The 25,586-nt window shown below is 35.0% G+C and overlaps 1 protein-coding gene across 1 annotated transcript in view; it reads right to left on the bottom strand.

Annotated features, from left to right (window-relative positions):
- The window catches only part of MSH4 (MUTS-like protein 4), a 342,254-nt gene that overhangs the window by 213,410 nt on the left and 103,258 nt on the right, over positions 1 to 25,586 (bottom strand). The window contains exons 7-11 of the mRNA XM_089789754.1: positions 24,223 to 24,330; positions 23,705 to 23,780; positions 892 to 964; positions 623 to 768; positions 433 to 518 (exon numbers count right to left, since the gene is read on the bottom strand). Of these exons, the coding sequence (XP_089645880.1) occupies positions 433 to 518; positions 623 to 768; positions 892 to 964; positions 23,705 to 23,780; positions 24,223 to 24,330 (489 nt within the window). The remainder of the gene's footprint in view (positions 1 to 432; positions 519 to 622; positions 769 to 891; positions 965 to 23,704; positions 23,781 to 24,222; positions 24,331 to 25,586) is intronic.

The following is a 25,586-nucleotide window of genomic DNA, read 5'->3' as shown; positions in this document are numbered from 1 at the left end:
TAGTAAACATTTGTTTATTATATTTCTTTATTTGTAAAAACTAACAGTTGAAACCCAAAAATCAGAACAGCAAAAAACAAAATTCAGAAAATTACCAAACTTCTGAAAACAATAGTCAAAAAAACAGAGAACACAAAAAAAGAAGAATTTGGCAGCTTGGGATCAGGGGTGGTCATTATATATTTTTCCAAAAAAAATTGGAAAGACATCTATTCTTGTTTTTAGGCACATTAAACTTCATTTGATGAAAATTGAATATGAAATCACCTAGGTGTGAGAAAATGCTGCATAAAACAACATATAATCTTAGAAAAGAAAAATGTCTACTTATAGACTATTATTTGCAAATCAAAAGAAGTAAAAGACAGGGAAACAAATTTGAGCTCAATGCAAAAAATGAGGCTACAATGTGAAAGGATATTAATATCTTACCTATTTTTAATGAGGCCATATTTTTCATTCTCACAAATTGATTTGTGTATTTTGCAGAGAAGGAAGCTTTTAGCATTCTTCAAAACCTGCAATTTTGGGACATGTTGAACAGAAATCACTTTCTATTAAAACCTTAACAATTTGCTGACTTCTATGTAAGTATGTGTATAGCAGTTCAAAAACCATGTACTTCTGAAAGTAAAGGCAGGCCTTCCAGAGCTTGTTTTAGAAGAACAACACTAGCCACAATCATCTGGCTACTCTTTCCACCAGTATATTTTGCAGACTCGACAGATATCCTCTTTGGTTTGAAGCAAAAGTGGCATAGTACCCGATCTGAAACACAAATGAATGGAAAACAAATTCCACTTCTAATGTTTAAAATAATTTGATGGACAACATTATAATTCTGCCATAAAAGAAAATAGCAAAGACTATGTATTTCGTTTAGATTCTTACCAATGTCTTTTGGAATTTTCTGCAGTACTTGAGACAACCCAAAGAAAAGGTTCTCATTGCTAGTAAGTTCATCCTACAGCATGTGCGAATCAAGTTCAGATTGATTTATACCAGACCTCCCACAAAATATTATGTTGAAGATAATTCAATCTTACTATAGAGTTAACAGAAGTTTGTGCTAACATTGCTGTAGTTGTTCATTGCATTATTTAACAATATTTTCTACAAAGTCCTCATTTTTCATATAATGTCAATTCTTTTCCCATGAAGAGTTACCAATATGGTAAAAGTGTTTAAAAAGATGGCATCTTTTAGTGTAGCTCAGTAGGGGCTAAGTGACAAACACCCTCAACATGAAATCAATCTTCTACATATGCTCCAAGACAAGTTGACAAGTAAATAATGCCACCATTAAGCAATCAGTAGGCTATGAAAATCTACCTGGTTTTACAATATTCAATCAGTGTGATGGAGCCCAAATCTTTACAAAATCTAGGGCCTCCATTGGTGATGTAATATTGGAGATAATGAAAAGGTTATCGTTAAAGTCATTCATATTTGAGAATACTTGCAGAAGATCATTAAAAGACCGGTAAAGACATGAGGTTGTAATGTCAAACAAGGATAAATCTACTCAAAGGTGCATAAGAATTATCAGCAGCACGCTTCAGTATAATTTCTCAACCTAGCAAAGCCAATTGTTGGTCTTGAGCACTCTTGGATCCCAAAAAGAAGCTGACAATATCATATCCATGTGTTATGCTTGATGTTGATGTGGCAAGGAACGACACTAATGACCAATACCAGACCTTGGACAATGCCATCGAGCAGACATACAATGTTCCATTGAGTTTGAAGTGGATGGACCTGACAAGGCAGTGATTCTATCAGCCTCTAAGGAAGGAGGTGTTCTAATTAAGAAGTGCCATGCTTTTTTTGATAATGATACTAATGCTTGTAAAAGTCTTTCATGCTGAAGTGTTTCTTTAGAATGACCCTAGAGGAATGTTATTCAGAAATAGTCTCTGTGGCAGACCAGTGGCTTGACCTTCTTGATAACCTCCTTGTTGATGTTTTGATGATTGAAGACTGCCCAGTTAAAAACTATGTATGACAGAGTTTTTAACAAAACAGGGTGCCACTATTCCCGAGAAACTTGGAGTTTAAGCCTCATGGCATTGGAGATGCCGCGGAACACCTAAGCCCGAAATTAATACATACATAATCAGTGACAGCAACTAATTTGTAAACAGAAACTTCATACGCAAGGGTATGTCTGGCAGCATATATGTCTGAAAAGAAGTCTCCACTTTTCAACAAGCAAGATATGCATGGCAAACGATGACATGAACAAACAAATACTATATATAGTGCGTCAATGATGCCAGGTAACTTTATATTCAGCAATTGCAAAAATAAAGAAATCATCAGAAATTATCGTGCCTGCAAATACAGAGATGGATGTTTACGGCAGAGTGATCTTTTGATTCCTGCAACAACATCATTAGTGTTTCAGGGATGATACCAAATCAGGTTGGTCCAGTCACTGTTCCAAGCATACAAAAACAGGCAGTTTGATGTAGCGCAAAAGAAAGTGACAGACATTATGGCTGGGGAACATATTCAAAATCCCGATGGCAATAGAGTTAGTTAGTATGCAAACTTATATATCGTGAGTCTTTTAACAGTGACAGTGGTTAGTGGAAAAGTCTTTCTCCATTTGGATGAAGGTGGCATATGTTATCTTTTTGTTGCAATAGAAAGACCCATACTAGCCCAGTGAAGTAGAAACATTGAACCCAGAATGGCATGAGGAGCTTGAGTTTGATGCAATGTAGGATGCACCATCAACAATGGATATTGAAGTTTTTGATTATGAAGGACCCGCCTCAGAAGCAGAGCCATGATAAGAGGCAAATTGAACATGGACAGGGCCAAAGGATATGTCAGAGAAATATGGAAAAGTTCGATAAAATAAATGAACCTAATATGTGGCATAGCTTCTCTGCTTAGTACAATGAATGAATGATTTTTAATGACGTCCATGGGGGCATAAGCCTAAGGGACCCACATAAAACTCCTAGTCAGTCTGATGTGATTTCTCCAGGTTGTCCCTTTTGTTGTGAATCTGCATAAGTAAAATGGCCCCCTTGAGGAGTCTTGGTTCTTCGAAAAGGTCTTTTATGTTGTTCACTTTTGAATTTTCTTTGTGCTGGTTGCAAATGTCCTCGTATGCGGTGCAATCCTTCAAATAGTGCCACTTTGTTTCCACCACACCCTTGTTGCAAAATCTACAAATTTTGTCCTCCCACTCTTCCGTAGGGACCTTCCATTTACCAATTTCACATCTCAAATGGTGTGAACCAGATCTCAATTGGGCGATTAGGATTTTTGTCTTTCCTTTGATCTCACCTCCTCAATACTCTTTGTCATCATGTTTGCATCTGGGATTAAATTCTTTGACATAATAGGCTTTTTTTCTACCTAACTGATTTTCCCACATGGCAAATCTGATTTTTCTGCCACCCATTTTTTTATTTCAAAATTGTTTTCTAGACACTCTTGGTAGTCAATGTTCCACTTGTTGAACGATTTATCATTTTGTTTCTTCCATGTCTTCTTCTGACGAGCTAGTTCTCCGTCGACCACCTTACTAGGCCAGAGATGTGCATCCATTTTACCCATCTTTTTTTAGATAGCTCAACAATCTAACAATTGTCGAGGCCTCCACCGGGAGCATGCAGGCGTCCGCTAAAATAATCTCATATGGAACTGTTGATTTGATTTTGAGATTAGTTGTGATAAAGTGTTTCTGAATTCTTTCAATTTGTCGCCATTTATGGTTTGATACGTTGCTCCCTCATACCTCGCTACCATATAAAATAACCAGTATCACCAACAATCCAAAGAGGGTTTTCTTAGTCTTCCAATCCCATAACTCCGTTGTCGTGCACCTGTTCTAAAGAAGATAAGATGACTTCCATCCCCCCTATATCTTTTTTGATCTGCATGTTTCCCAACTTAGCCAGTAACGGAAATCTATCCCCAAACACTTGTATTCTTCTACAATCTCTAGAGCTTTGTCATTAAATATGAAAGTGCATTGTTGTTTTCTTTTCCTGAAGGAAAAGACCATGATCTTAGTCTTGAAGTGTTGAACTCCATCCCTATCTCTATGCAAAAAGTTTCTAAGTTCTTCAAATGTTCCCTCAACCCCTGTGCTATTTTATCAAGAAGAATAAGGTCATCAACATAAAAAGTAATCTAATCACATATTCAGCCAGTTGAATACCTTCTCCATTCACTTTGTTTAGCCATTCCTCTAACTTGTCAATATAGAGGCCAAACAAGATAGGAGAGAATGGGCACCCTTGTTTGACCCCTATGTCACTACCAAAACATTCCGACATGCCCTCTTTGGTTTTGATTTTCGCTTTAACCTATTCATAAAGTTTATAAACAGCAGCCCTATACTCTATTGGGACCTTCAATTCTTCCATCCTATTCCATAGCTTATCCCTAGGGACGATGTCGAAAGCTTTCTTAAAGTCAACAAAGCAGCAAAAAGCCTCTTCCCCTTGTTTATCCCACGCTTTTTCAATAAAGTACCTTAGGGTAATGCAGTGATCAATGATGGAATGTTTTGGTCTGAAACCCGTTTGACTCGTAGCTTTTTTCCCTTCTTTTTCTACCCATCCACTGATTCTCCGCTCTACCATACTCCCGTAGAGTTTTCTTCATAGGGGGTTAACCATGATGGTGCGATAGTTGGAAGGGTTGTTGACATCCCCGCTTTTTTGGAGAGGAATAACTACATTGGTGGTCCATTCCGTGGGAAAGCAGCCTTGCAAGACCATATTAAAAATGTTCCTGATGTGCAGGGTCAACAAATCTGTCGCCCACTTTAGAAATTCAGCCTGCAGCCCATCAATATCCTAAGCTTTACCACTCGCTAATCTCCTTATCTCTAGAGTAATGTCTTCATCAAAAAATAGTTCATTCGAGTTGTTGATTGTGGGGAGTGAAACTTCGTCCTCCAATCTTCGTAAAGAGTCTTTGCATATTTTAACCATTAGGAATCCATAATTTTATTTTAAACCTATTTTATAGCTGCTTGTAACTTCCTCCAAAAATCTTTAGGATTGTGCTTTCCTAACATGATTAGCTCCTTCATCCGATTAATCACATATTCTTCTTTTTTGGATTTGATCAACTGTTTGTATTCTCTTATGACTGTTTTGTTTTCCTTTCTCCCTTTAAATTTTCTTTTTGCGGCTTTGCATTCTTCGTCATACCATGGATTAGCCGAAAAGGTGTTTGAGATGCTCTTCTTTATCCTTGTTCTCTTACAACCCTTTAGCGCTTCCCAAATTAGTGGGATGAGTGAGCTGTTGTTGATGTAGCCTTTCTTATCACTTGAAAGCTTCCCTATAAATAATATGCAGTGGATATGTTTGGGAAAACATATGATACCAGAGATCAATGAGCCAGAATCTATGTGGTGTGTAATTCGCACTAAACTTTTCCTACACAAATGCCATCGGGAGTTTTGAAAAACTCATGTACTACAAACTAAACGAAAGAAACGATTGGTAGAGATACTTAAGTGCTAATTAACATAAAGTTCCAAAGGATATGCAACAAATGATAAATCTAATCATTGAAATCTTGTGTTAAAAGGCTCCGATAGTATTAGTAGATGGAAGAGGTTCGATTATTTTCGAGAAGACGTGATTTTCAAATTTAAAGTCATGACCTTTCTTATTTGAAATATAAATAGGGACAATAAGGAGAGATACCAAAACACATTCAAAAAAGACATATTTAACAAGAAGCATTCGGAGAAAAGTATTTTATATTTACTTGTAAGGAGGAATAAGGAGCATAAATATGGCTTTATAATATGAATTTAAATATTTTATTTTGATAATAAAATAAAAGGCTCTTTGTTTTTTTTTATTAAAGGCATGGAGAATTAAACTGCAGTTGATTCGTCCTTTATAATCATCTTTAAAATTCCATTAGCAATTTAAATGTCTAATAAGTGGACTGGGTTATTTATGGCATTTTAAACTCAATCATCATAGATATAGTGAAATATTCAATTGTTTCCGCATCTAAGTCCAGTTTGTTTCCCACCCGTAGGAGTTAAAGTGCAATCTAGACTAGTTTAAAATTGTTTATATATATTTAATCCGTCGTGTCTTGATCATTAAATTGATTATAGTTAATGTGCATAGAACTTTATGAAGTTGTACGTGATAATCCTCATTGTAGTTGACTCTGTTGCTCGGATGAGCAGAGGCACTGGTCTTTTTATTATTAAAGTCACAAAATCTATATCTTCCTTCTTACAAGCATCAAATCCATTATTGACAAATATTATACAAAACATTCATTCAATTCAAATATTTACTATTGAATTTCATTTTAATCGAGATTGAGAACCTTGCCGACCGATGAACTCCAAAGCTTAAATTCGCTATAGAAAAGCCTTGAACCAAGCAGTCAACGTTTGAGGTGAAGGTCTACCCGCCTGGGTGTAGTGGAGCCTAAAGTGCAAGGGAATCAAGGCGATTCTCGTTCGTTGGCCAGAGTTGATTGCGGAATCCTGTTGAATTTGGCAAGCTCTTGGATTTCCAATCTGTGGTTTTGAGAACTAACACAGTGTCTACATAAAATATTAGTTCAACCATTAGATACAAACAAACATACTACAAGTGACAATGAATGGTTCTTCGGTATTTGATTACTATAGGCAGTTAACAATCTTTAATTATGAGAAGGAGCATTATCATTCATTCATTTGAGAGCACTGATCTAGCATAGAAAAGGGCCATGTGACACATAATTCACTACAAAATTATACCTTTCGAATTAGGAAAAAACCAAAATATTGATGAGTCACTAATGATAATTGTTCTCAATCCTTTGGACACTATGTGATTTTGTAACTTAAGCCTAGAAAAGCAACTTGCAACAAAGACAGATTGGGGGACACAAGTTTCACCATTGAAAGCCCCATTAACGGAGAAAAATCAAGCTTAGTAGAGGCCAATAGCATGTCCACCTACTTGTATTACCTGAAAACAAGTAGAAACTGGGGTGTATAAAATTTCATGTTGCATCCTATTCTCTTTTAAGTACTTTGAGAAGTGTAACTGCTTTTTAAAGTGCTTCAATATTGTCTAACACTTCACCAACCTTCTATGACCTGTAAATAAGCTTTACGCTAAGTTGTTGAATCAAGAACCGAAACGAGTACATGGGTACGAAACACTGGTACGGTAGAATTTTTATAGGGGGTTGGGTATGTTTTTAGTACATTCATACAAATATATACGTATGTATGCATGCATGTATGTATGTATATGTGTATGTGTATGTGTGTGTATATGTATGCATATATCTATATTTGCACCTTAAAATAGAATTTAGAATGTCATATATCTATAGTATATACATATGCTAAACAAAGCCATTACAAATTTCAAACTTTGAAACTTATCATTCTAATTCAAACTCAAGTTTTTGTATCAAGAATGTCAAGCAAGAATCTCATGGTAGATAAGTTCAAAGTTCACTAATTAGCAGTCTAGGTCTTAAAATAATCAAATTAGAATCACTAAACATTTCAGCATTTGAAAACACATATTCCAGATGTGTACCCACAGGACATTCATTTCAGAATTATATTTTGGTATGTTTTGTACTCGGAAACACCCAGGGAAGTCTCATGATTCAGCAACTTAGCCTGTAAGCTCTCCTTTTCAGTCTGTGTTGCGATCTCCTATGGACTAGATGCCTGAATGATAAAAAAGGTGCATCAAAACCCTTAACTATTCATGTTTGCAGCCATTTCTTGTGCGATGATGTTTCCTTTACCTTTTCACAATATTCCTTGAGCCACTATGATACACGTTCATTAATTACGCTCAACTAATTTTTGACTTTTGACATGGAAAAATGTCCCTTCTCAATAGTGCTCAGATTTAATGGAGTTTGACCTATCATAGGACCCTCGTAGTCCAAGGTGTTGAGGAGAGTCATGTGGGCAATTTCATATTGTAGCCAGAGTCTTCTTTCAGCCACGAACTTCCTGTAGCCTATGATATTATTTGTACTTCATCTTGGTGGAAAAGAATAAATAGGGAGGAAAGCCTCATTGTTGGATATCGAATAATTTGTCATCTACTTTGCTTGACAATATATGGGAGCCAAGGATTTTTGTAGTTTGCTACATTGGTAATTGGGCATGAACACTCCTATTGATTTGCACAACTGAGGTGGCGAAAGATCCTCTGAAGAGTAGCATCTATTGGAGAAAACAAATTAATCTTTTCATGCATCAAGTTTGTGGCCTAGGGCCAGATTTGTGGAGAAAGATTGAACAAATAAGTCTGATATTAATTTTAGATATATTGCAGTAGTGTTGGGATATTTGGGCAATGATTATGGAAGGGTTTGGAAGACTTTCTTATAGCTGAAGGTGAACAGTGTTATTTCTACAATGTCATTGCCATAGTGTTGTTACTATAGTGTCATCACTACAGTTGTCCTATAGTAGTACCACCACTACAGTGACATCCAAATAATTTGGGTAGTTCCAAGTTCCAATACTTATATTTTGCATTGTTTTGAGGCTAGATTTGAATATCATTGAAGTTTACATGGCAAGTGTTTGTCCTAATGTCACACAATTGTAGATGCACATTTTCTCATCTTTAACCAATGCTTATACACTTGACAAAATACAAAAACATTTACATCTTCATTGTAGATATTTTACAGTTTTTGCAAGTGTATCCATTGCTATCAATTGAAGTTCGACATTTAGAAAGCTTCAAAATTAAATCAGCAATATATTCCTTGCGTATAAAGTGTTTGATGAAATTCTTAGGACAAGAAATTAAAAAATTGAATTCATAATTGCAAGGAATATTGCAATGGTATTAGAGCAGTTTCACGTAATCCTATTGGGTAGCAATTGTGTTCAATTGGTGTGAAAATCATTTGTGCACAAGTCAATTTGGATTTGACTTTTAGTTGGATAGCGAAAAGGAATCATTATGGCAACACTGTTTAGCAATAAACAGGATTGAAAAGAGTTTGAATGAACTCAATACAAGCTCAGATGTGAACTGCTATGTTTAAAATATTCACTTTCAAAATTGGGGTTGTCTAAAGATGATCTACATCTATGGTTGACACAACTATTCATGAGAATGATTTTATGTCTTGTAGTTCCAATAAGGTATGTCAAAATTTATATAATGAATTCGATAGGCATGCTAATTTGAATCAAGAAAGCAATACAACAGCCTTGGGTGATGATTTGTCTACATCATCCTACAAGAGGTTATGGGAGTGACCTTGGGTATTGACATTCAAGATACTAGTGCCATGAATGGGAATTGCATAAACACTTTTGATTTTTACGACAATAGTTATGAAACCTTGCATCTACAAGGGCTAGTAGTGTCTACATCCATGCAAGACACTATCCTTGAGTTGTCGCATGGAAGTACTCAAGAATTGGGTACTAATGATGCAATGTATGATGCAAGTTCACATCATCATGTGTCTGATTTTTCAAGTCAGACCTTAGAAAAAGAGTTTGAAGATTCAATTGTTGGCATGAAGTTCCAGGATCGCGAGATAGACGAATATGCAGTTGAGTTATTTGTTGAGGTACAAAGCACCAATACCTTAGATGTTGATGTGTGCATGGATAATAGCACACATAATGCTTCTGATTCAGCTCATTTCATAGTTAAAAATTTGAGTGAGAGAGCTTGTTTTGGAATGGACAGTTACAAAGTCCTCATCATTTGATTGAACCACTTAAGGTGGATATGAAAGTTGATCCTCTACTTAGTGGAACAGCCTTTAGTGTTTTGGTTACACATGATGAAAGTTACACTTTAGAATGGCATGATGTCATTACTGATTTGTTTTAGGACAATTGTGTGATGCACCATCATTCTCATGAAATAGAAGCTTGTGATAATAAGAAACCAAACACTATGATATCATTCAATGATGGTAGCACTACACCTATTGTAAATACGAAGATATCAAGCATATGGGAGTTGGGTTGACATACTTTGGCATAAAAGAGGTGAAGAGGTTTTAATAAATGAATGAAGAATGGTTGCAAAAAATTAAAAATGCTGAATTGGTGGCTGCCAGTGCAAGGCAACATCTTCAAGAAGTCAAAGGAAATGTCAATCTCATCAAGAGAGCAAGGCCAGAGAGGATGGATAATTTCAGACAACTCTTATTTTAAAGAGAGAATGAATCTGAAAATGCACTTGTTTCCAACGATAACAATGAAGTTGATGAGTTTGGTCAATTAAAGGATTTGGTAAAGATTCCAAACATCAAGAAACATGAACAGTTTGGGGTTTCTTCATGTGCAGTTGAAGTTGTTCATAGCTTGGAGGCTCAATTGAACGTGAAGCAGGATAAGATTATTGCAACAGTGTCTCACCATGACATGATGCACAAACGGATTAAGGATCATCTTTGGGCAGTTCAGTTAGAGAGAAGACAAAGGGGAATCAAAGCAAAGTCTTCTCAAGATGATTCTCAAGTTGCCAAAGATGTTTTATGAGGCAAGAAGAGGCAACATTTGCAGACCATTTTATGGCAGCGTAATCTACAGGAATTGTTGACATAAGAGCTTAGGGAACTCCTGAGCTTTGACAGACTTTTAAGTCAAAGGAGAGAGCATTACAAGACAAGACAAGATTGTGCTTGGAGAGGCCAAAACAAAGATCTAAAGCATGTCCCTAGCAAATTCACATTACCTATGTTTGATGGTAGCAAGAAGGTCACAACTTGGTCTTGGGTTTACAAGCTAGACACTTTCCTAAATCTTCGACTCGTGGCAAAGGAGGATGCCATAAAATATGCCACTTTAAACTTGGAAGGTGTAGCACATAAATGATGGAATCATAGAATGATCACATTACAACATAACCACATAACTTCTTATGAGGAGTTTGTGAATAGATTGATCGAGCGTTTTGATAAGAAGGATCTTGAGACATATTTCAAGGATTTGGCTCAGCTCAAACAAATTGGGAATTGGGAGAATTTTATTGGTGATTTTCAAAAGTGATCAGGGATGGTTTCCAACATATCATAAAGGTAGTTAGTTGTACTATTTACGAAAGGAAGGGTTGGGTAAAAAAATTTAGTCCTCTGACACTATAGCAAGCAATGAAAAAAGCTAAAAGCGTGCAATTCACAGCCTCATAGAGCAAGTTTACATCTCAGGGAACATCTTCACACAAAATCAGCAGGGCATTTCCCATGAAAGAGGGAAAGGTAGATCCAAAGTGGAAATCAACAACACCCCTAGATCCAAAAACGCTTAATGATTTGCACACAAAAAAGTTGTGTTTATATTGCAAAGAGACATATAACGCAAACTATGACAGCCCATTAAGGCCTAAGGGAAAGCTAACCGTGTTATGTAGGCATTCTATGAGGATTCTAACTATAAAAATTCAGATCAACCATTTGATCTAGAAGAGTATGAAGCTGCAAAATCAAAACACGAGGAAGAGAAGGCTGAAAAAGAAGTTACATTTTAACTACTAGAAGCATGTCTCACTAGCATACAATATGATAATCCTCAATAGGTGATAGCTTAATTAAACATCAATTTTTCTTCGCAAGATTAATGGTTTGACTTTTCGTCAAACACTTTGCATGAAAGCTCTATCTCACTGCCTTTTATCTTTAGATTACTTCTGCTTGCTTGTAATGGTTCAAAATTAGTTTAGATGCATGCAAATGGTTATTAGATGTCCAAAAAAAAAAGCTGAAGTACAAATGCAATCTTTTTTGGCCATTCAAATACATACATATGATTTCAGCCTGTGAAATGTGCACATACAGCCAATAGACATTTTTACATACACTTGGCATGCAATCTAATGACTGAAATACATAACTACAACTCTTATAAAATTTGCAATTAAATGAAACTGTAGGTGAGTGCTGTAGATATCAAATTGCAGCATATTTGTATGAGAAGCAACGTACAACAGTATGCTCCCTCCAACTTAAGACAAATCGCAATTAGCATGTAATAGACACTACCCCAATAAAGAAAACATCAATCTCCAAAGGAAAACGCAAGTCTGCAACTTCTAAATTTCTCTCCAAACCCTTTCGAATTAGACCAATTCACTCACAAACATCAACTTCTCTTGTACAATTAATGTAGTTGAGAAAACAAATCAAATTGCTATTCTTCAGCAGCAATTCGCACTACCAATTTTAAACAATCTTTCACTATACTTCAGCAGTGGACAACAAATCCTTAGAACAAACCCTTATACTTCAGCAAGGTCACAAACTTCAGAACCTCAAAAAGCCAAAAAGGCAACAAAAACAAATAAATATTTAAGCATACTTTTCCCAATGAAATGAGCTCATATTTATAATGCCTTTGTTGACAAAAGCTCCCAAAAGAACTCAACTTCTAAAACTGTGAAAGTTTCCCGAAAGAACTCAACTCTTGAAACTTTCTAGCTCAACTCTTTTGGCAACATTTAATACTTGGCTTAGGCATAATATTAATGAAATAAATGGCCCCTTTCAGTGATGACTCAACCCTTAACTTGAGTTATATTATAAAGTTAAATTATAACTTTATAATAAGTTATTTAATGATTTAATAATAATTTGGCCACAAAAATATTATACCTCCCAAAATACTCATTATTTAAATATGTAGTCTAAAATAGGAGTCACACCTATTATTTCTCCATGTGACCAAATGCACTTTCCAAAAATAGAAAGGGTCCATCTCAATCAACACCTAACTTATCACAAATAGTAAGTACACAAAACTAAGCCCAAACGAAGTCCAATCTGAGCCAAATGAAGACCAACCTGTAACTTACTGAATTGTGGAGAAGATAAGACCCTCTATCCACAATAATTAGCCTACAAGGATCACAATAATAGGCTAATCTCTCAAACTCTGATAATGGCAAAAATGGGGACACTACATACAATGTGAGGGGCCCTTTATGATGATTCGAGTTTTAGCTGAGCAGAAGATCATTACTTTGTTTGACACAGGAGCCATCTAAAACTCTATTGATGATCGGTTGGTTGAGAGACACAACATACAACAAAGGACTTTGAGGGTATAAGAGAAAAAGTTGCAAATGACTATACTCTTAGGTGCAACCGAAAGAATTCAGATCTGCCCATGCATTTATATAACTTTGAGTTTAAGGCAGATTTTCATGTGCTGAGCATGGGAGATACTAATACAGTAGTGGAGATGACATGGCTTCATGACATAGGTGAGTTTATCCTCTATATCCATGTCATATAAATGAGATTTCAGATGAGTGGGAAGACCCATGTGTTAAAGGCCCTTAGAGACATTAGTTGCAAGACTAATCCTTTAGGAAAATGGAACAACTCATGCATCATGATATTGTTGAGTGGGCAACGAAATGTGTTATGATGCCAGTATAGGAGGAACAACAAAAAGCTGCTCATCATCCAGACATACAGAGTTAAGGATTAAGCATACTCAGGTATGTGGGGTCATTCCACTTGGAAGACCTCCAAATAGGGATATAGAGCATATTATAAAATTGGAGGGTGCTAATCCCATGATAGTCACTCCGTTCAGGCATCCCAAATGGCTCAAGGATGAGATAAAAAGAACAATTAAGGAGATGGTAGTTATGGGACACATCACACCTAGTAAGTCACCATTCACTTCATTTGTAGTTTTGTTTAAGAAAAAGGATGGTACGCTGCAGATGTGCATTGATTATAGGTAGTAGTTACTGGGTAGGATGTTTTTTGTTTTGACAGATCATAATAGTTTGAGATATTTCCTAGGGCAGCAAGATCTAAATGGGTGTTAACAAAAATAGGTGAGTGAGTAGCAATCTTATGATTTTGATATTGCATTTGTCAAAGGAACACAAAATGTAGTTGTTGATGCTTTATCACATTGTTCCCATTTGAGCTCCATAGCGAGGATTCCAGAGTATTGGAAACATCTGATTGAGGCAGAGTATGCTAAAGAATCTTGGGCTTTAGGTGTTGTTGAGGGATCAGTAGAGGATGACAAATATTTAGTTGTGAATGATCTTATCATTTACAAAGAGAGGATCCTTTTGACCCCTATATTGGAAGTGAAAATCATAGTGCTGGGGACTTTTTGTAATACACCTATGGCCAAAGATCCCGAGTACTTCAAAACTTTTAAACAAATATGGGAGAGATTTACTTATATAGGGCTGAAATCAAATGTTCTTCACTATGCCATAGAATACCCTCTTTCTCAGCAAAATAAATAGGATCACACATACCCTATTGGCTTACTACAGCCACTTCCGATTCGTAATAGAAAGTGGGAATGCATATCTATGGATTTCATTACAAGATTGTAAAAATTCCAAGGCAAAGATTGTATTTATGTGGTGGTTGATCATTTAACTAAATATGCTCATTTCTTTCCAATCACTACTACATATTCAGCTTTACAAGTTAGAGAATTATTTTTCGAAGAAATATTCCGATTGCATGGGTTGTTCCAAAGCATTGTTAGTGACAGAGATAATTGGTTCATGTTTTTGGAAGGAGATTTTCATATTATGTAGGATTGATCTCACTAGGAGTACTAGTTACCACCCGCAAATTCATGGTCAAATAGAAATAGTCAACAAATGAGTGCAAGGGTAACTCAAGAACTACATTGCAAGACAACGAAAGGAGTGAGTTAAGTGGATATACATTTGTGAGAATTGTTCCAATATCACCTACCATATTTCCATTTAGATGACACCATTTATGGCCATCTGTGGTTATGACCCACTTTCTTGATTTATTAATGAGTGATAGTATAGTGCCTAGCATTGGAAATATGCTATAGGACAATCAAGATATCACGAAGGCTCTCAAGGAGGATACGTAGAAAGCATAAAAGAAAAAAAAGCAATATGCAGATTAAAAAAGAAAATAAAACATTCATTCGAGATAGGGGATATAGTGTACTTGGTGTTGCAACCTTATAGACAGTCTGCACTCAAGAAGAATGGTGTAGAGAAGCGCAAGCCACAATGTTACAGACCTTTCACGATCATTACGTGTGAAGGTGAGGTTTCTTATGAATTGAAGTTACTGGTTGATTGTAAGGTCCATAATGTTTTTCATGTGTCACACCTCAAGAAGGCATTAAGAAATCACTTAGTTCCTTCCACAACTTTACCACTCTCAGATGATGAGGATAAGTTGATTTTGATATTAGTGGCTATAATGGATGTCAAGGAGAAACAATTAAGGAGATGAATCATCAAGGAATGTTTGATTAAATGGAAGGACTTACCAGTTAAGGATACTACTTGGGAAGGTCAGCAGATTTGCAACATTAAGAGTTGAGATTGCTTGGGGACAAGCAATTTGAGGAAGGGTGGACTGCAATGTGCCCTTCTCACTACTACTCAAACTTAATGGAGTTTGGCCTATCATCGGACCCTAGTAGGCCAAGGTGTTGAGGAGAGGGTCATGTGGTAAGTTTTATATTGTAGACACACTCTTATCGCATCTACTAATTCCCTACAACTACAAACTTCCCGCAGCCACAAAATCCTTATAGCTTATGATATTATCTGCAATTTATATTATAATTATATTGTAATATTTACTTTAAACTTCAATTAAATATTATTATGAAAAAAGGTGAATCTTCTAGAAACTATAATTAAATATTATTTTATTTCTTCTAGGAGGCCAATCTCTTGGAGTAATAGAATAAATAGGGAGGAAAGTCTCAATGTTGGATATCGAATGTACTACCATCTACTTTGCTATATAACTTGTGGAGCCAAGTGTTTATGCAGTTTTCTACATTGGTCATTGGTAATGAACACTCCCATTGATTCACAGATCTTGATTGTATCTCTGTCATAATTAAGCAAGATTCAATTTGCACAGCTGAATTCATAGGTACATGACAAGAAGATTTTCTCATGAACAATTCAAAACCTATTAAGGATGTATCAAGTTGAGAAACTTGACCCTTTGTAAGAGTTGGAAAATCCTCGAACATGTTTCCCAAATGCTCATATTGCTCATTTGTTAAAATGGGAGGAGTTGCTGAAGATATAGGAAGAGCCAATGTATTGACTTCTATAGTTAGGATGGAAGGTGTGAAAACTATGGAAAATGAATCCACATCATCATCTATCTCATCAAAAAAAGGTGCTTCTTGCATGGATGGTTCATGAACTTGTGTAGGTCCTGGGGGAGATATGATCATAACTTCCCCTTCTTCTTCCTCATCTTCTTTATCAACTTCATCTGATTCTTCATGTGACTCTTCCTCTGACTCTTCGTCTGATTCTTGAACTGGTTCAAGGATCTAAGATGATTTAAGTCCCTTTCCACCCTTTAACTTGAATTTGAGATTTTGGATTAACCTTTTTTAAGCCTTTAATTTTCAACCGCTTGTTGGGGTTTGCCAAAATGGATGGAAATCTATCAAGGATAGATGTACCTTTCTTCTACTGCCATTGAATAGGAAAAGGGCATTTTTTATCAAAACCAACTTGATGATATTCTGGATCAAGAATATTGCCATCATCTTCAATTTGAAAATCTGACGGGATCTCAAGCATGTTGAGATCAATGATCTGCTACAAAGTCAATCTGCAATAGTCCATTTTTATTATATGCAATTTTGTTCGCATGTCAATCCAAACATCTTTGATACGATGAACATGTGTAAAGGCCCTCTTGATTTGAGAATTCATTTCTCTGTAATCAAAGTCAAATCTGGCTTTGAATCTCTCCAATGTGATCAACTAAAGTTTTGCTTCCATAGGTTTTGCTTTGTGCACCGAATTAATCATATAATTACCAATTGCTAGGGGTTTGGCAAAAGAAATACCAAAACCTCGCCTATGCAAAGCATGTTGATTAGCTTGAACTTCCATGAGTTGTCTGGCCAATTCCATTAAAATGATCCTATGAGTAGCATACCTAGGTAAGATATATGACTCTCCTTTAAAGTACCCAACTCTCAAGTAAGTAAAGGTTGGGAACTGAATGAAGACACAACCATAGTAATATACCTTCTCCCAAGCTTCATCAAATACTCTTTTAATGGACAAATGTTTATCAAGAAAACACCGAAAATGCCCAAAGAAAACATCTTGAACTCTTCTATAATTGTACTTACATTAGCCAAAGTAATCTGATCATAGTAATCCCAAACTAGTAATCCAGAAAAATATCGCATGGCAGCAACAATATAAACAAGGTAGGAATTCATGTAGAAAGGTACTAAACTCCCTACATTGAGAAATTGCTGACAAAGTACAGTGCTGATTAGTTCTCCCCAAAAGACATGTTCCTTATTATCCATGATCTAGAAAATGCACTTATACATCCAAAGTTCAAAATTATTAGAATCCTTGAGACCACATATCCTGCTGAGAAGGATAATAAGGTCTTTGTACTACTGCTTGAAATTAGATCTGTCAATGGTCTTTGGCAGGAAGGTTTTTTTTCTCTTGGAATCCAACCAATATAGATTTACATACTTCTGATAATTTCCCTTATTTTCATTCCATATATCCAAAGATGACTCTATAGTCAGATCTACGCACTCTGCATTCTATGGCATTTCGAAAATCTGCTCAATAACCTCTGGATCAAAGCTTACAATAACATTGCCATTAGCATCCTTGATCATCTTTGACTTTGGACTAAAATGTTTTGCACATCCAAGCACAAACTCTAGTTCCAGGGTAGCCATGGGAAATGTAGACACCAAGTGAATATGACTCCTTTTGATACGTTTCATTTCATGACTAATGGGAGCTTTTGCCCTTCGCAAGAGATCAATCATGTCCACATGTTCGATCTTTGTGTCTAACACATTGTCAAGAATGGATATGATGTGAGATTGAGTTGCATGAGCCAACTCTTTATCAAATTGGTACTTCATTTTTCCTTTGGATTTTGATGATGAGGGCATCTCTTGTACTTGCGCTACAACACAAAAATTCAAAAATGTGAACACATCATCAAAGGATATTGCCATGAACATTGATTTGAAGTATGATTTAGATATTTCAAGGATCTAATCAGATGATATCAAAAAGAGATATCATGCATATGCAAAAGATGGAAAACAGTTCATGAAGTAGGAAGGATATGCTTTGAAACATGAAAGTGGAATGCATGGGAATGCGTGTGAATAAAAACTCTTGACTTTAAACAATGACTAAGCTTTCAAGATGTCATTGCATAGAAAGTGGATTACATGTATATGCAACATGTAATAAGGAATGGAAAGTGAGATGACATGGGAATGCAGAATGCAAAATGAGCTTACATGTACGTGCATGTGAAGGATGAGATGAAATGTGTTATGACAAGGGAAGTGGAATTACATGTATTTTGCTCATGAAGTGTAAGTGCATATGGAAGGAATGAATGCAATGTGCGTTGAGGCGAAGTGAGCTTTTATAGATGTCTTTGAGGAAAGGTGAAGTCCAAGTACATGAGAAAACATGCACATAACATTTTTTATTCCTTTTAAATGTGACTTTTAGTCAAAAATGGGTTTTCAAGACGCAATTACATGTAAAGGACTTATTATGTAATCATGACATGCGATTGGATGCAGAAAGTGACATGAGTTAAAATGGAAATGGAGAATGAGATTACATGTACATGCGGATGATGGATGGGAATACATGTTACATGTGAAGAATGAGATGTGAAGTGTTGTGACATGGAAAGATGGAAATGGAATGAAATAGAAGATGGAGTGAAATGAAACATGCTGAAGTTCTTGGGAAAGAACTTGCAACTTCTTCAAATGAAAAACTGAAATGCAAACAAGCAAAACAAAAAAACAAACACAAAAGAAAAACGTACCTTTGGCAAAAGAATCAAACATGTCAACAAGCAAGCTAGTTCAATATGCAAAGTCAAATTTGAAGTTTGGGAAAAAACCAAAAACATGAAAATGAACCATTTCATCATTTTTAAAGGGAAAATGCACTCTCCATGGGATCTAAATCAACAAGTGTAAAGCATCAAGCTAAAACATGCATAAAATCATCGAGATAAGCATGAAATTAATTAGCAAGAAAGAAAATGTCCACTTGATGATTATATGCAAAAAATGAAGGAGAAAGAAACTCCAAATTTGAAAATCTTCAAACAACTTGGGACTTCTTCAACCTTGCAAAGAGGAATTCATAATGAGCAGCAAATGAGGCATTTTTCATGCCCAATCCCAAAAACGTGCCCTAAAAATCCTCCCAACTCCAATGTTTTCATTCATTGCAAGAAAATGGGACGTTTTTGGAGAAAAACGTGATTCAAATCTACACTTCATAAATTGTTTTTGCCATTGAGGAGCAAAAATGTGTTTTCCACTGACCAAGACATGGATTCATACCACCAAACGCTTCTTCAAAATGCAAAAATGTGAGCTAAGAATGGCAAAATCTGAGTGTTTTTTGCCAAAACGTGCCCTATAATGGAGTCAAAAAAGGCATTTTTTGCATGGGAAGGTAATGTTTGATGCATCAGAAAACCTTCAGATGCAAAAATGACCCTATGGAGAAGATCTTGATTTGGATTGAAGAGATTTGAAGGTTCCAAGTAAAAACGGGTTCTTGGAGGGCAAATGCATGAACTTTTGCTTTCAATCTTCAAAAACGGGTTCTAGAGAGGCAAATGCATACTCTTGAAAGAAAATCGCAACTTTAGATGTGACTACATGTTTTAAAGATGCATCTAAAGCCAAAATGCACCTTTTAAATGCAATTACATATTCTAAAAATATGCCTTTTGACCAAAAACGGGTTTTTGGGATGCATATACATGTTCCATAGGCAAAACATACTTTTTAGGTGCAAAGACATGTTTTAAAAACTTGCAATGACAACCTCCAGGGCAAAAAGCACCTTTTAGGTGCCTTTGCATATAACATGCATGTCTCCACTTTTTGATGCCTTTGCATGTTTTAAATGCACTTGCATGCATTCCCTTTCAAAATCGCACCGTTTAGGTGCAATTGCATATTTTTTATGAAATATGCTTGAAGACATACTAAAAACAACTTAAGTGATGAATTAGGCACATATTAATTTGAGTTTTGATGATATATTACTTAAATGGGCCATAAATAATATTTACACTATCATATTAAAAATATAAAGTGCAAATATCATTTTAAAAGTAATATTTGCTAGAGCATTTGATTTTTTTTTTAAAATTAAATCAAACTATATAGCTAATAGTCACTTAAGTGAAAAATTAAAAAGCAACTCAACTTTAAAATATAACATAAAGTGCACTATAGTTACTTTAAGTGAAAATTTTAAATAATAAAGTAACTTAAAAACATAACATAAAGTGAATTTAAGTTATATTTTTCAAAAAGTAAATATCAAATTAAAAATATAACATGATATTTTTAATTCATGCAGTTGCATCAGAAAGGTCCACTTTTTGGGCACTCAATTGGTCATATCTTTTGATTGCCAACTCCGATTAAGCCCTAAGATAAATCAAATCGAAGGGAAAACTGAAAGCAATAACTTGAGCAAAACCAAAGGACTAAAAATCAACAAATACACACTCAAAAACGAAGAAAATGACATTGAAGGCCTCAAAAATCAAGCATAGGCTTGACAAACAGAAAAAAGAAAAAGACTTGACGAAAGCCTTCAGTAAAAGAATTTGTCATGTGAATTGGAGTTAATTGATTGATTAATATTAACCAATTGAAAAACAAATACAACTTAGAGAAAAGCGAAACTAGCTTAAAAAAGTTCCATACTGTTGCCTGCATTTTCTACAAAATGAAAGACAACAATCTTGATTCAGCAAATCCTCGCACTATCAATAGGAGGTATTTGTGCAACTGATTTGTACGTCAATTGATTGTAACACATCTTTCTTCTTTGGAGGGATGGGTTCGCCCAGCTAGGGCATGTTTACCAACATCGTTTTGGCATGCTTCATGATACTTGGTGGACTGAAATATATAACAGCACTATTCTAAGTTTGACGTGTCAAATAAGGTCAGATATTCTCATTATTGATCTACAATATGCACATATAATATACTTGCAATCTCTTATATTTGATTATGTTTAGTTCTCTCTTAAAATATTGTGAAGGCATGAAGGTTATTGATTGTGGATGACATAATATTCATTCATCACTTGTTTCTGTCTAAATTGGCAATAAATATAAATCCAAAAATCATAAACTATAATCAAATAATAATGGACTGTGTGCCAAGTTGTAATGTCCCCAATTTTGTTGGCATCAAAGTTTCAAGGATTAGCCTATTATTGTGATCCTTGTAGGCTAATTATTGTGGATAGAGGGTCTTTTGTGGCAGTGGCTTGGCTGAGGAGGGTCTTATATTCTCCACATTTCAGTAAGCAACAAGTTGGCATTCATTTGGCTCAGATCAGACTTTGTTTGGGCTTAGATTTGTGTGCTTACTATTTGTGGTACGTTAGTGTTGATCGAGATGGACCCTATCTATTTTTGGAAAGTGCATTTGGTCACATGGAGAAATAATAGGTATGACTCCTATTTCAGATGGCATATTTAAATGATGAATATTTTGGGAGTTATTATATTTTTAGTGGCCAAATTATTATTAATTATTAAATGGCTTATTATAAAGTTATAATTTAACTTTATAATTTCACTTAAGTTGGGAGTTGAGTTATCATTGAAAAGTGTCATTTATTAATTAGTTAAGCCAAATCAAGTGAGAGAATTTAGAGGAAGCTTCTAATTAATGTTGTGTGGTGAAGCTTCTTGAGTGAAGTTACATTTTGGCAACAAAAGGGAATTTGGAGGTTATAAATACAAGTCCATTTGTTGAGAAAAGCATGCTTGAATATTTATTTACTTTTATTGCTTTTGTGGCTTTTCTAAGGTTCTGAATTTTATGGCCTTTTCTGAAGTGTAAAGGTTTGGAAATTTTGAGAATTGCATTTGCAATTTAGCTGCTGAGATATAGCTAAGATTGCCTAACTTCTCTACAGTTCACCATTGTAGCTAAGAAGTGTTTTCATTCCACTGCTGAAGTATAGTGGACTTGATATTTGCTAGATATTTTTCTTTATTGTTTATACTGTGGCTAGAAAGACTATGGTTTTTGTTTGAGAATCAATTTTCTGCTGCTGCAAATTGGGTTTTCATTATTTTGAGAATTATCAAGTCTATGATTCTTGGAGTCTCCTACTGTAACTACTGTAGCTAAAGATATTATTTTGTAAACTTACTTGCATTGCCTCTTGCAAGCTGGAAGGAATCGATCTGCATATGTGATTACAGTCCATTATGAGGCAGTAATTGTGTTTATCAAGAGGCCTGCATCAATCCTATTAGGCCCAACGTTTCAGATGTTGGCCCTGCGATTCATATATCAGACCTGTGATTAATAATTACTCACACTGGGTGTCAAGTATTAGCTGGCAGCGATTGTTTTTTACATCTGCAGATATTTTATGAGGGTCTGCAATCTTCTTTTTGGGCCTGCATTCATCGTGAATGCCTTGTATTACCATTTACAGAGCCTGTGATATTTTCAGGCCTGCGACTTTTCTTTGGGAGACTGTGTGGGGACTTTTTGAGGGCATGTGCTATATCTTAGTGGCCCATGTTGAGCATTACATTTCTGCCCATCCTTTTGGAGGCTGCAAATTGCTGCAAGGAGCACATGTTTAGTTATTGGAAGGGCCATGTTAAGTTCCAACTTCAATTTGGAGTCTGTGTTTTCCATATGGCTCATACGTGGAGCATTCAGATTTCAATCAGGTTATTTGGTTGTCGTTCATTGTGGAAACATTGTTAAGTTTATTAGCAAATAAATTCTGGAAAATTCTGAGTGTCATTTTGCATTATTGTTCCTTGTCAATTCATATTTTTCTGAAAAGAATTTTAGAAGTATAGTTTTCAAATCAGAAAAAGAAACAGAAAATCCAAATATTTCTCATTTTCAAACAACAAATCACTATTAGGCCAGAAGGGGTTTTTACACAAGTGCTCAACAAAATGTCAAACATCCAAAACTTGAATAAAACAAATCAGAATTAGAAGGGGGTTTACAGACACCATGTCATGTCTTCTTATCTAAAATCCATTACAATGGAATCCAAACAATAAATTAGATATATTATATGACTAAGATAATTATGAATATTTGATCTTTTAAACTAATAATGATTGTTTTATGAATTGTATCTTCGATATTTGCCTAAGATAATTGCAGGATCTCAACAGGGATCTATCTTGCTTTACATCATTTGGGTAAAGTTATATCTCTAACCATACTATGTCAACACAAACCACTCTTCACGCTGATATGGTTCGAGAGATAAATAGGTTTAAACAAATACTTTTACTCAATGTATATGCAAGTGACAAGAAGGAAAAAAAAAAGATTGCCTGATAAAGTGCAATTTATATCACAAGTAATGATTTCTTGAAGGGGAATAACAATAAGTTAATTAAAACAACATAAAATTTCTGTTAGAAATTAATGCCTGTAATAGAGATTAGTGACCAAGCATATTATAGCCTGTAAGGTAACAAAATGAGTACACTGCATGTAAAGTTGAAAGCCACTGTATGAATGAGGGTTGTTTGAATCAATGACAATATGGCATAATCTCTAGGTTAAATCAAGAGATTTTGCACAGTAACACTACATATTGGATTGTGTATCTAACCGTACCAAAGAATATTCAAGGAAACAACTGACCAAACAATCAAGTCGAGCACTTATAGTCTCAATATCCTTCAATGGTTGCAGAAGATTAGCTCTAAGAAGCCTCGACCTGTAAGTGCCATTTTCAAAGATTATAACTGAAAGCTCTAAATATAAATTTAAACAAAAGTAAAACACAAGTCATAATATTTCTGCATTTTCTAAGAAGTAAGATGCAAGTAAGCTAGGGGCCAAAAGGAAAAGGATTATGTGGAGAATATTGACCCTAATTGAAGAAAGGCTATCAAATAATTGAGAATAAACTCTCTTGTAGAGAGTTAAATGGTCTGGGATTTGCCAATGTAGAACTTTTGTATGAGATTTGCAAATGGAATTATGACATCCCAAAGCTCAAATGAATATTCTGAAACAAAAAAAAAAACTAGTATACTATAAAGTTAGAATTGAGTGGAAACTATTATACTTTGATGTTGCATTGCGTGAAATTATAAAATCACCATCAACATTCCTTCACAAATAGAAATATATCCTTCTTCAAAAGAGAAGCATACCCTCCAACAGTTTTTGTAGAGTTGAGCATGCGAAAAAGGCTGTTCCTTTTGTTGCTTGGAAGACCAGGAATAGAAGCTAAGGACTCAATTAATTCCAGGTTCTGTACACTGAAACAGTAAGAGAAGATGGTGACTTTTAAAAATGAATGGTATAAACTACTAAAGTGATAGTAGACAAATTGCCAAATTACAGCAATATGAATTCATATATATGATATATCAAATTAACCTTTCCTCGAGAATGATAAGTATGACTTTTGATTAATGATTTACTCTGAAATAAATATCCAAAAATCCAATCTCACTTACTTTCTGGTTGAATAATTATATTATTAAAAGAAAGGAAACATCTTGACTTTTATAATATTCTGAGATGTAAACAATTTCCACTCTTCGTAATACTATTTTAGCAATTTTATTGTACTTAGCATCATCAAATTAAACCATGACTGTGTATAAAACTTAAAAGAGAAAAACAGTGGTCAGAATATACAATACATGAATTATATAAGCTGGTCTAAAGTATTTTAAATAGTTTCATAATCTTAGTCCAGAAATTCTAGATTTTCCCTGTTTTTGCCAGATTTCTTTTGCTGGGGCCTATTATTCTCTTATTTATACTTAGTCACCGATATCTTATTAAAATACATAACATCTTTAGCAGTGCCCTAGTCTATCCATCTAGAACCTAATCCCTCTCCACCTCTATTTCATTCACATCTGTATCAGTCTTTGCTTAAAGGTAAACAAAGCTTATTCTAGAACAATATTGTTCTATACCTATGCTAGTTTAAACCTTGTATGAAAGTAAGCACTGCAGTTATAACCATAAGTATCAAAAAACTTTATCCCAAGATTCTCTTCATATTACATGGTTATTCTCTGCCTAGTTTTCAATGAATCTCCTTTTCCAGTTCAGCCATATATGTGCTTTCTTCTAGTTCATCATTAGCTTCATTTTATGATCAAGTTATGGTAAAAAAGGGTAGAGCGCATATGAAGGGAAACTTACTTTTAAGAAACTCTGATCTTCAAACCTCAAATAAATTAGAACAGCTCCAAGAAGCAGCATGACCCATAAACACTCAGAAGACGAGAATTAGCACTATTAGTTTCAATCAACTATGAAACTATGTCATGTCCCCTTTCTAGCGACATGACTTCTACCGTAGATTTGTCTATCATTGACTCTCGTAGGCAAATGATTTTGGAGAGAGAGTCATTCTGTTGCCGAAAGATTACATTTTTGCTCTTGGAGAATTATAATTCAGTAAGTGGGGCCTATTTGTTCTAATATCAAATTGAGATTGCACTTTTAATTTTATAAAGTTATTTATTTAATTTTATAAAGTTAATTAATAATA

Source organism: Cupressus sempervirens, chromosome 6 (assembly GCF_028749045.1).
Source record: "Cupressus sempervirens isolate cs-2001-9-10 chromosome 6, ASM2874904v1, whole genome shotgun sequence".
Taxonomy (NCBI): Eukaryota; Viridiplantae; Streptophyta; class Pinopsida; order Cupressales; family Cupressaceae; genus Cupressus; species Cupressus sempervirens.
This window is presented reverse-complemented; position numbering and strand designations above follow the sequence as displayed.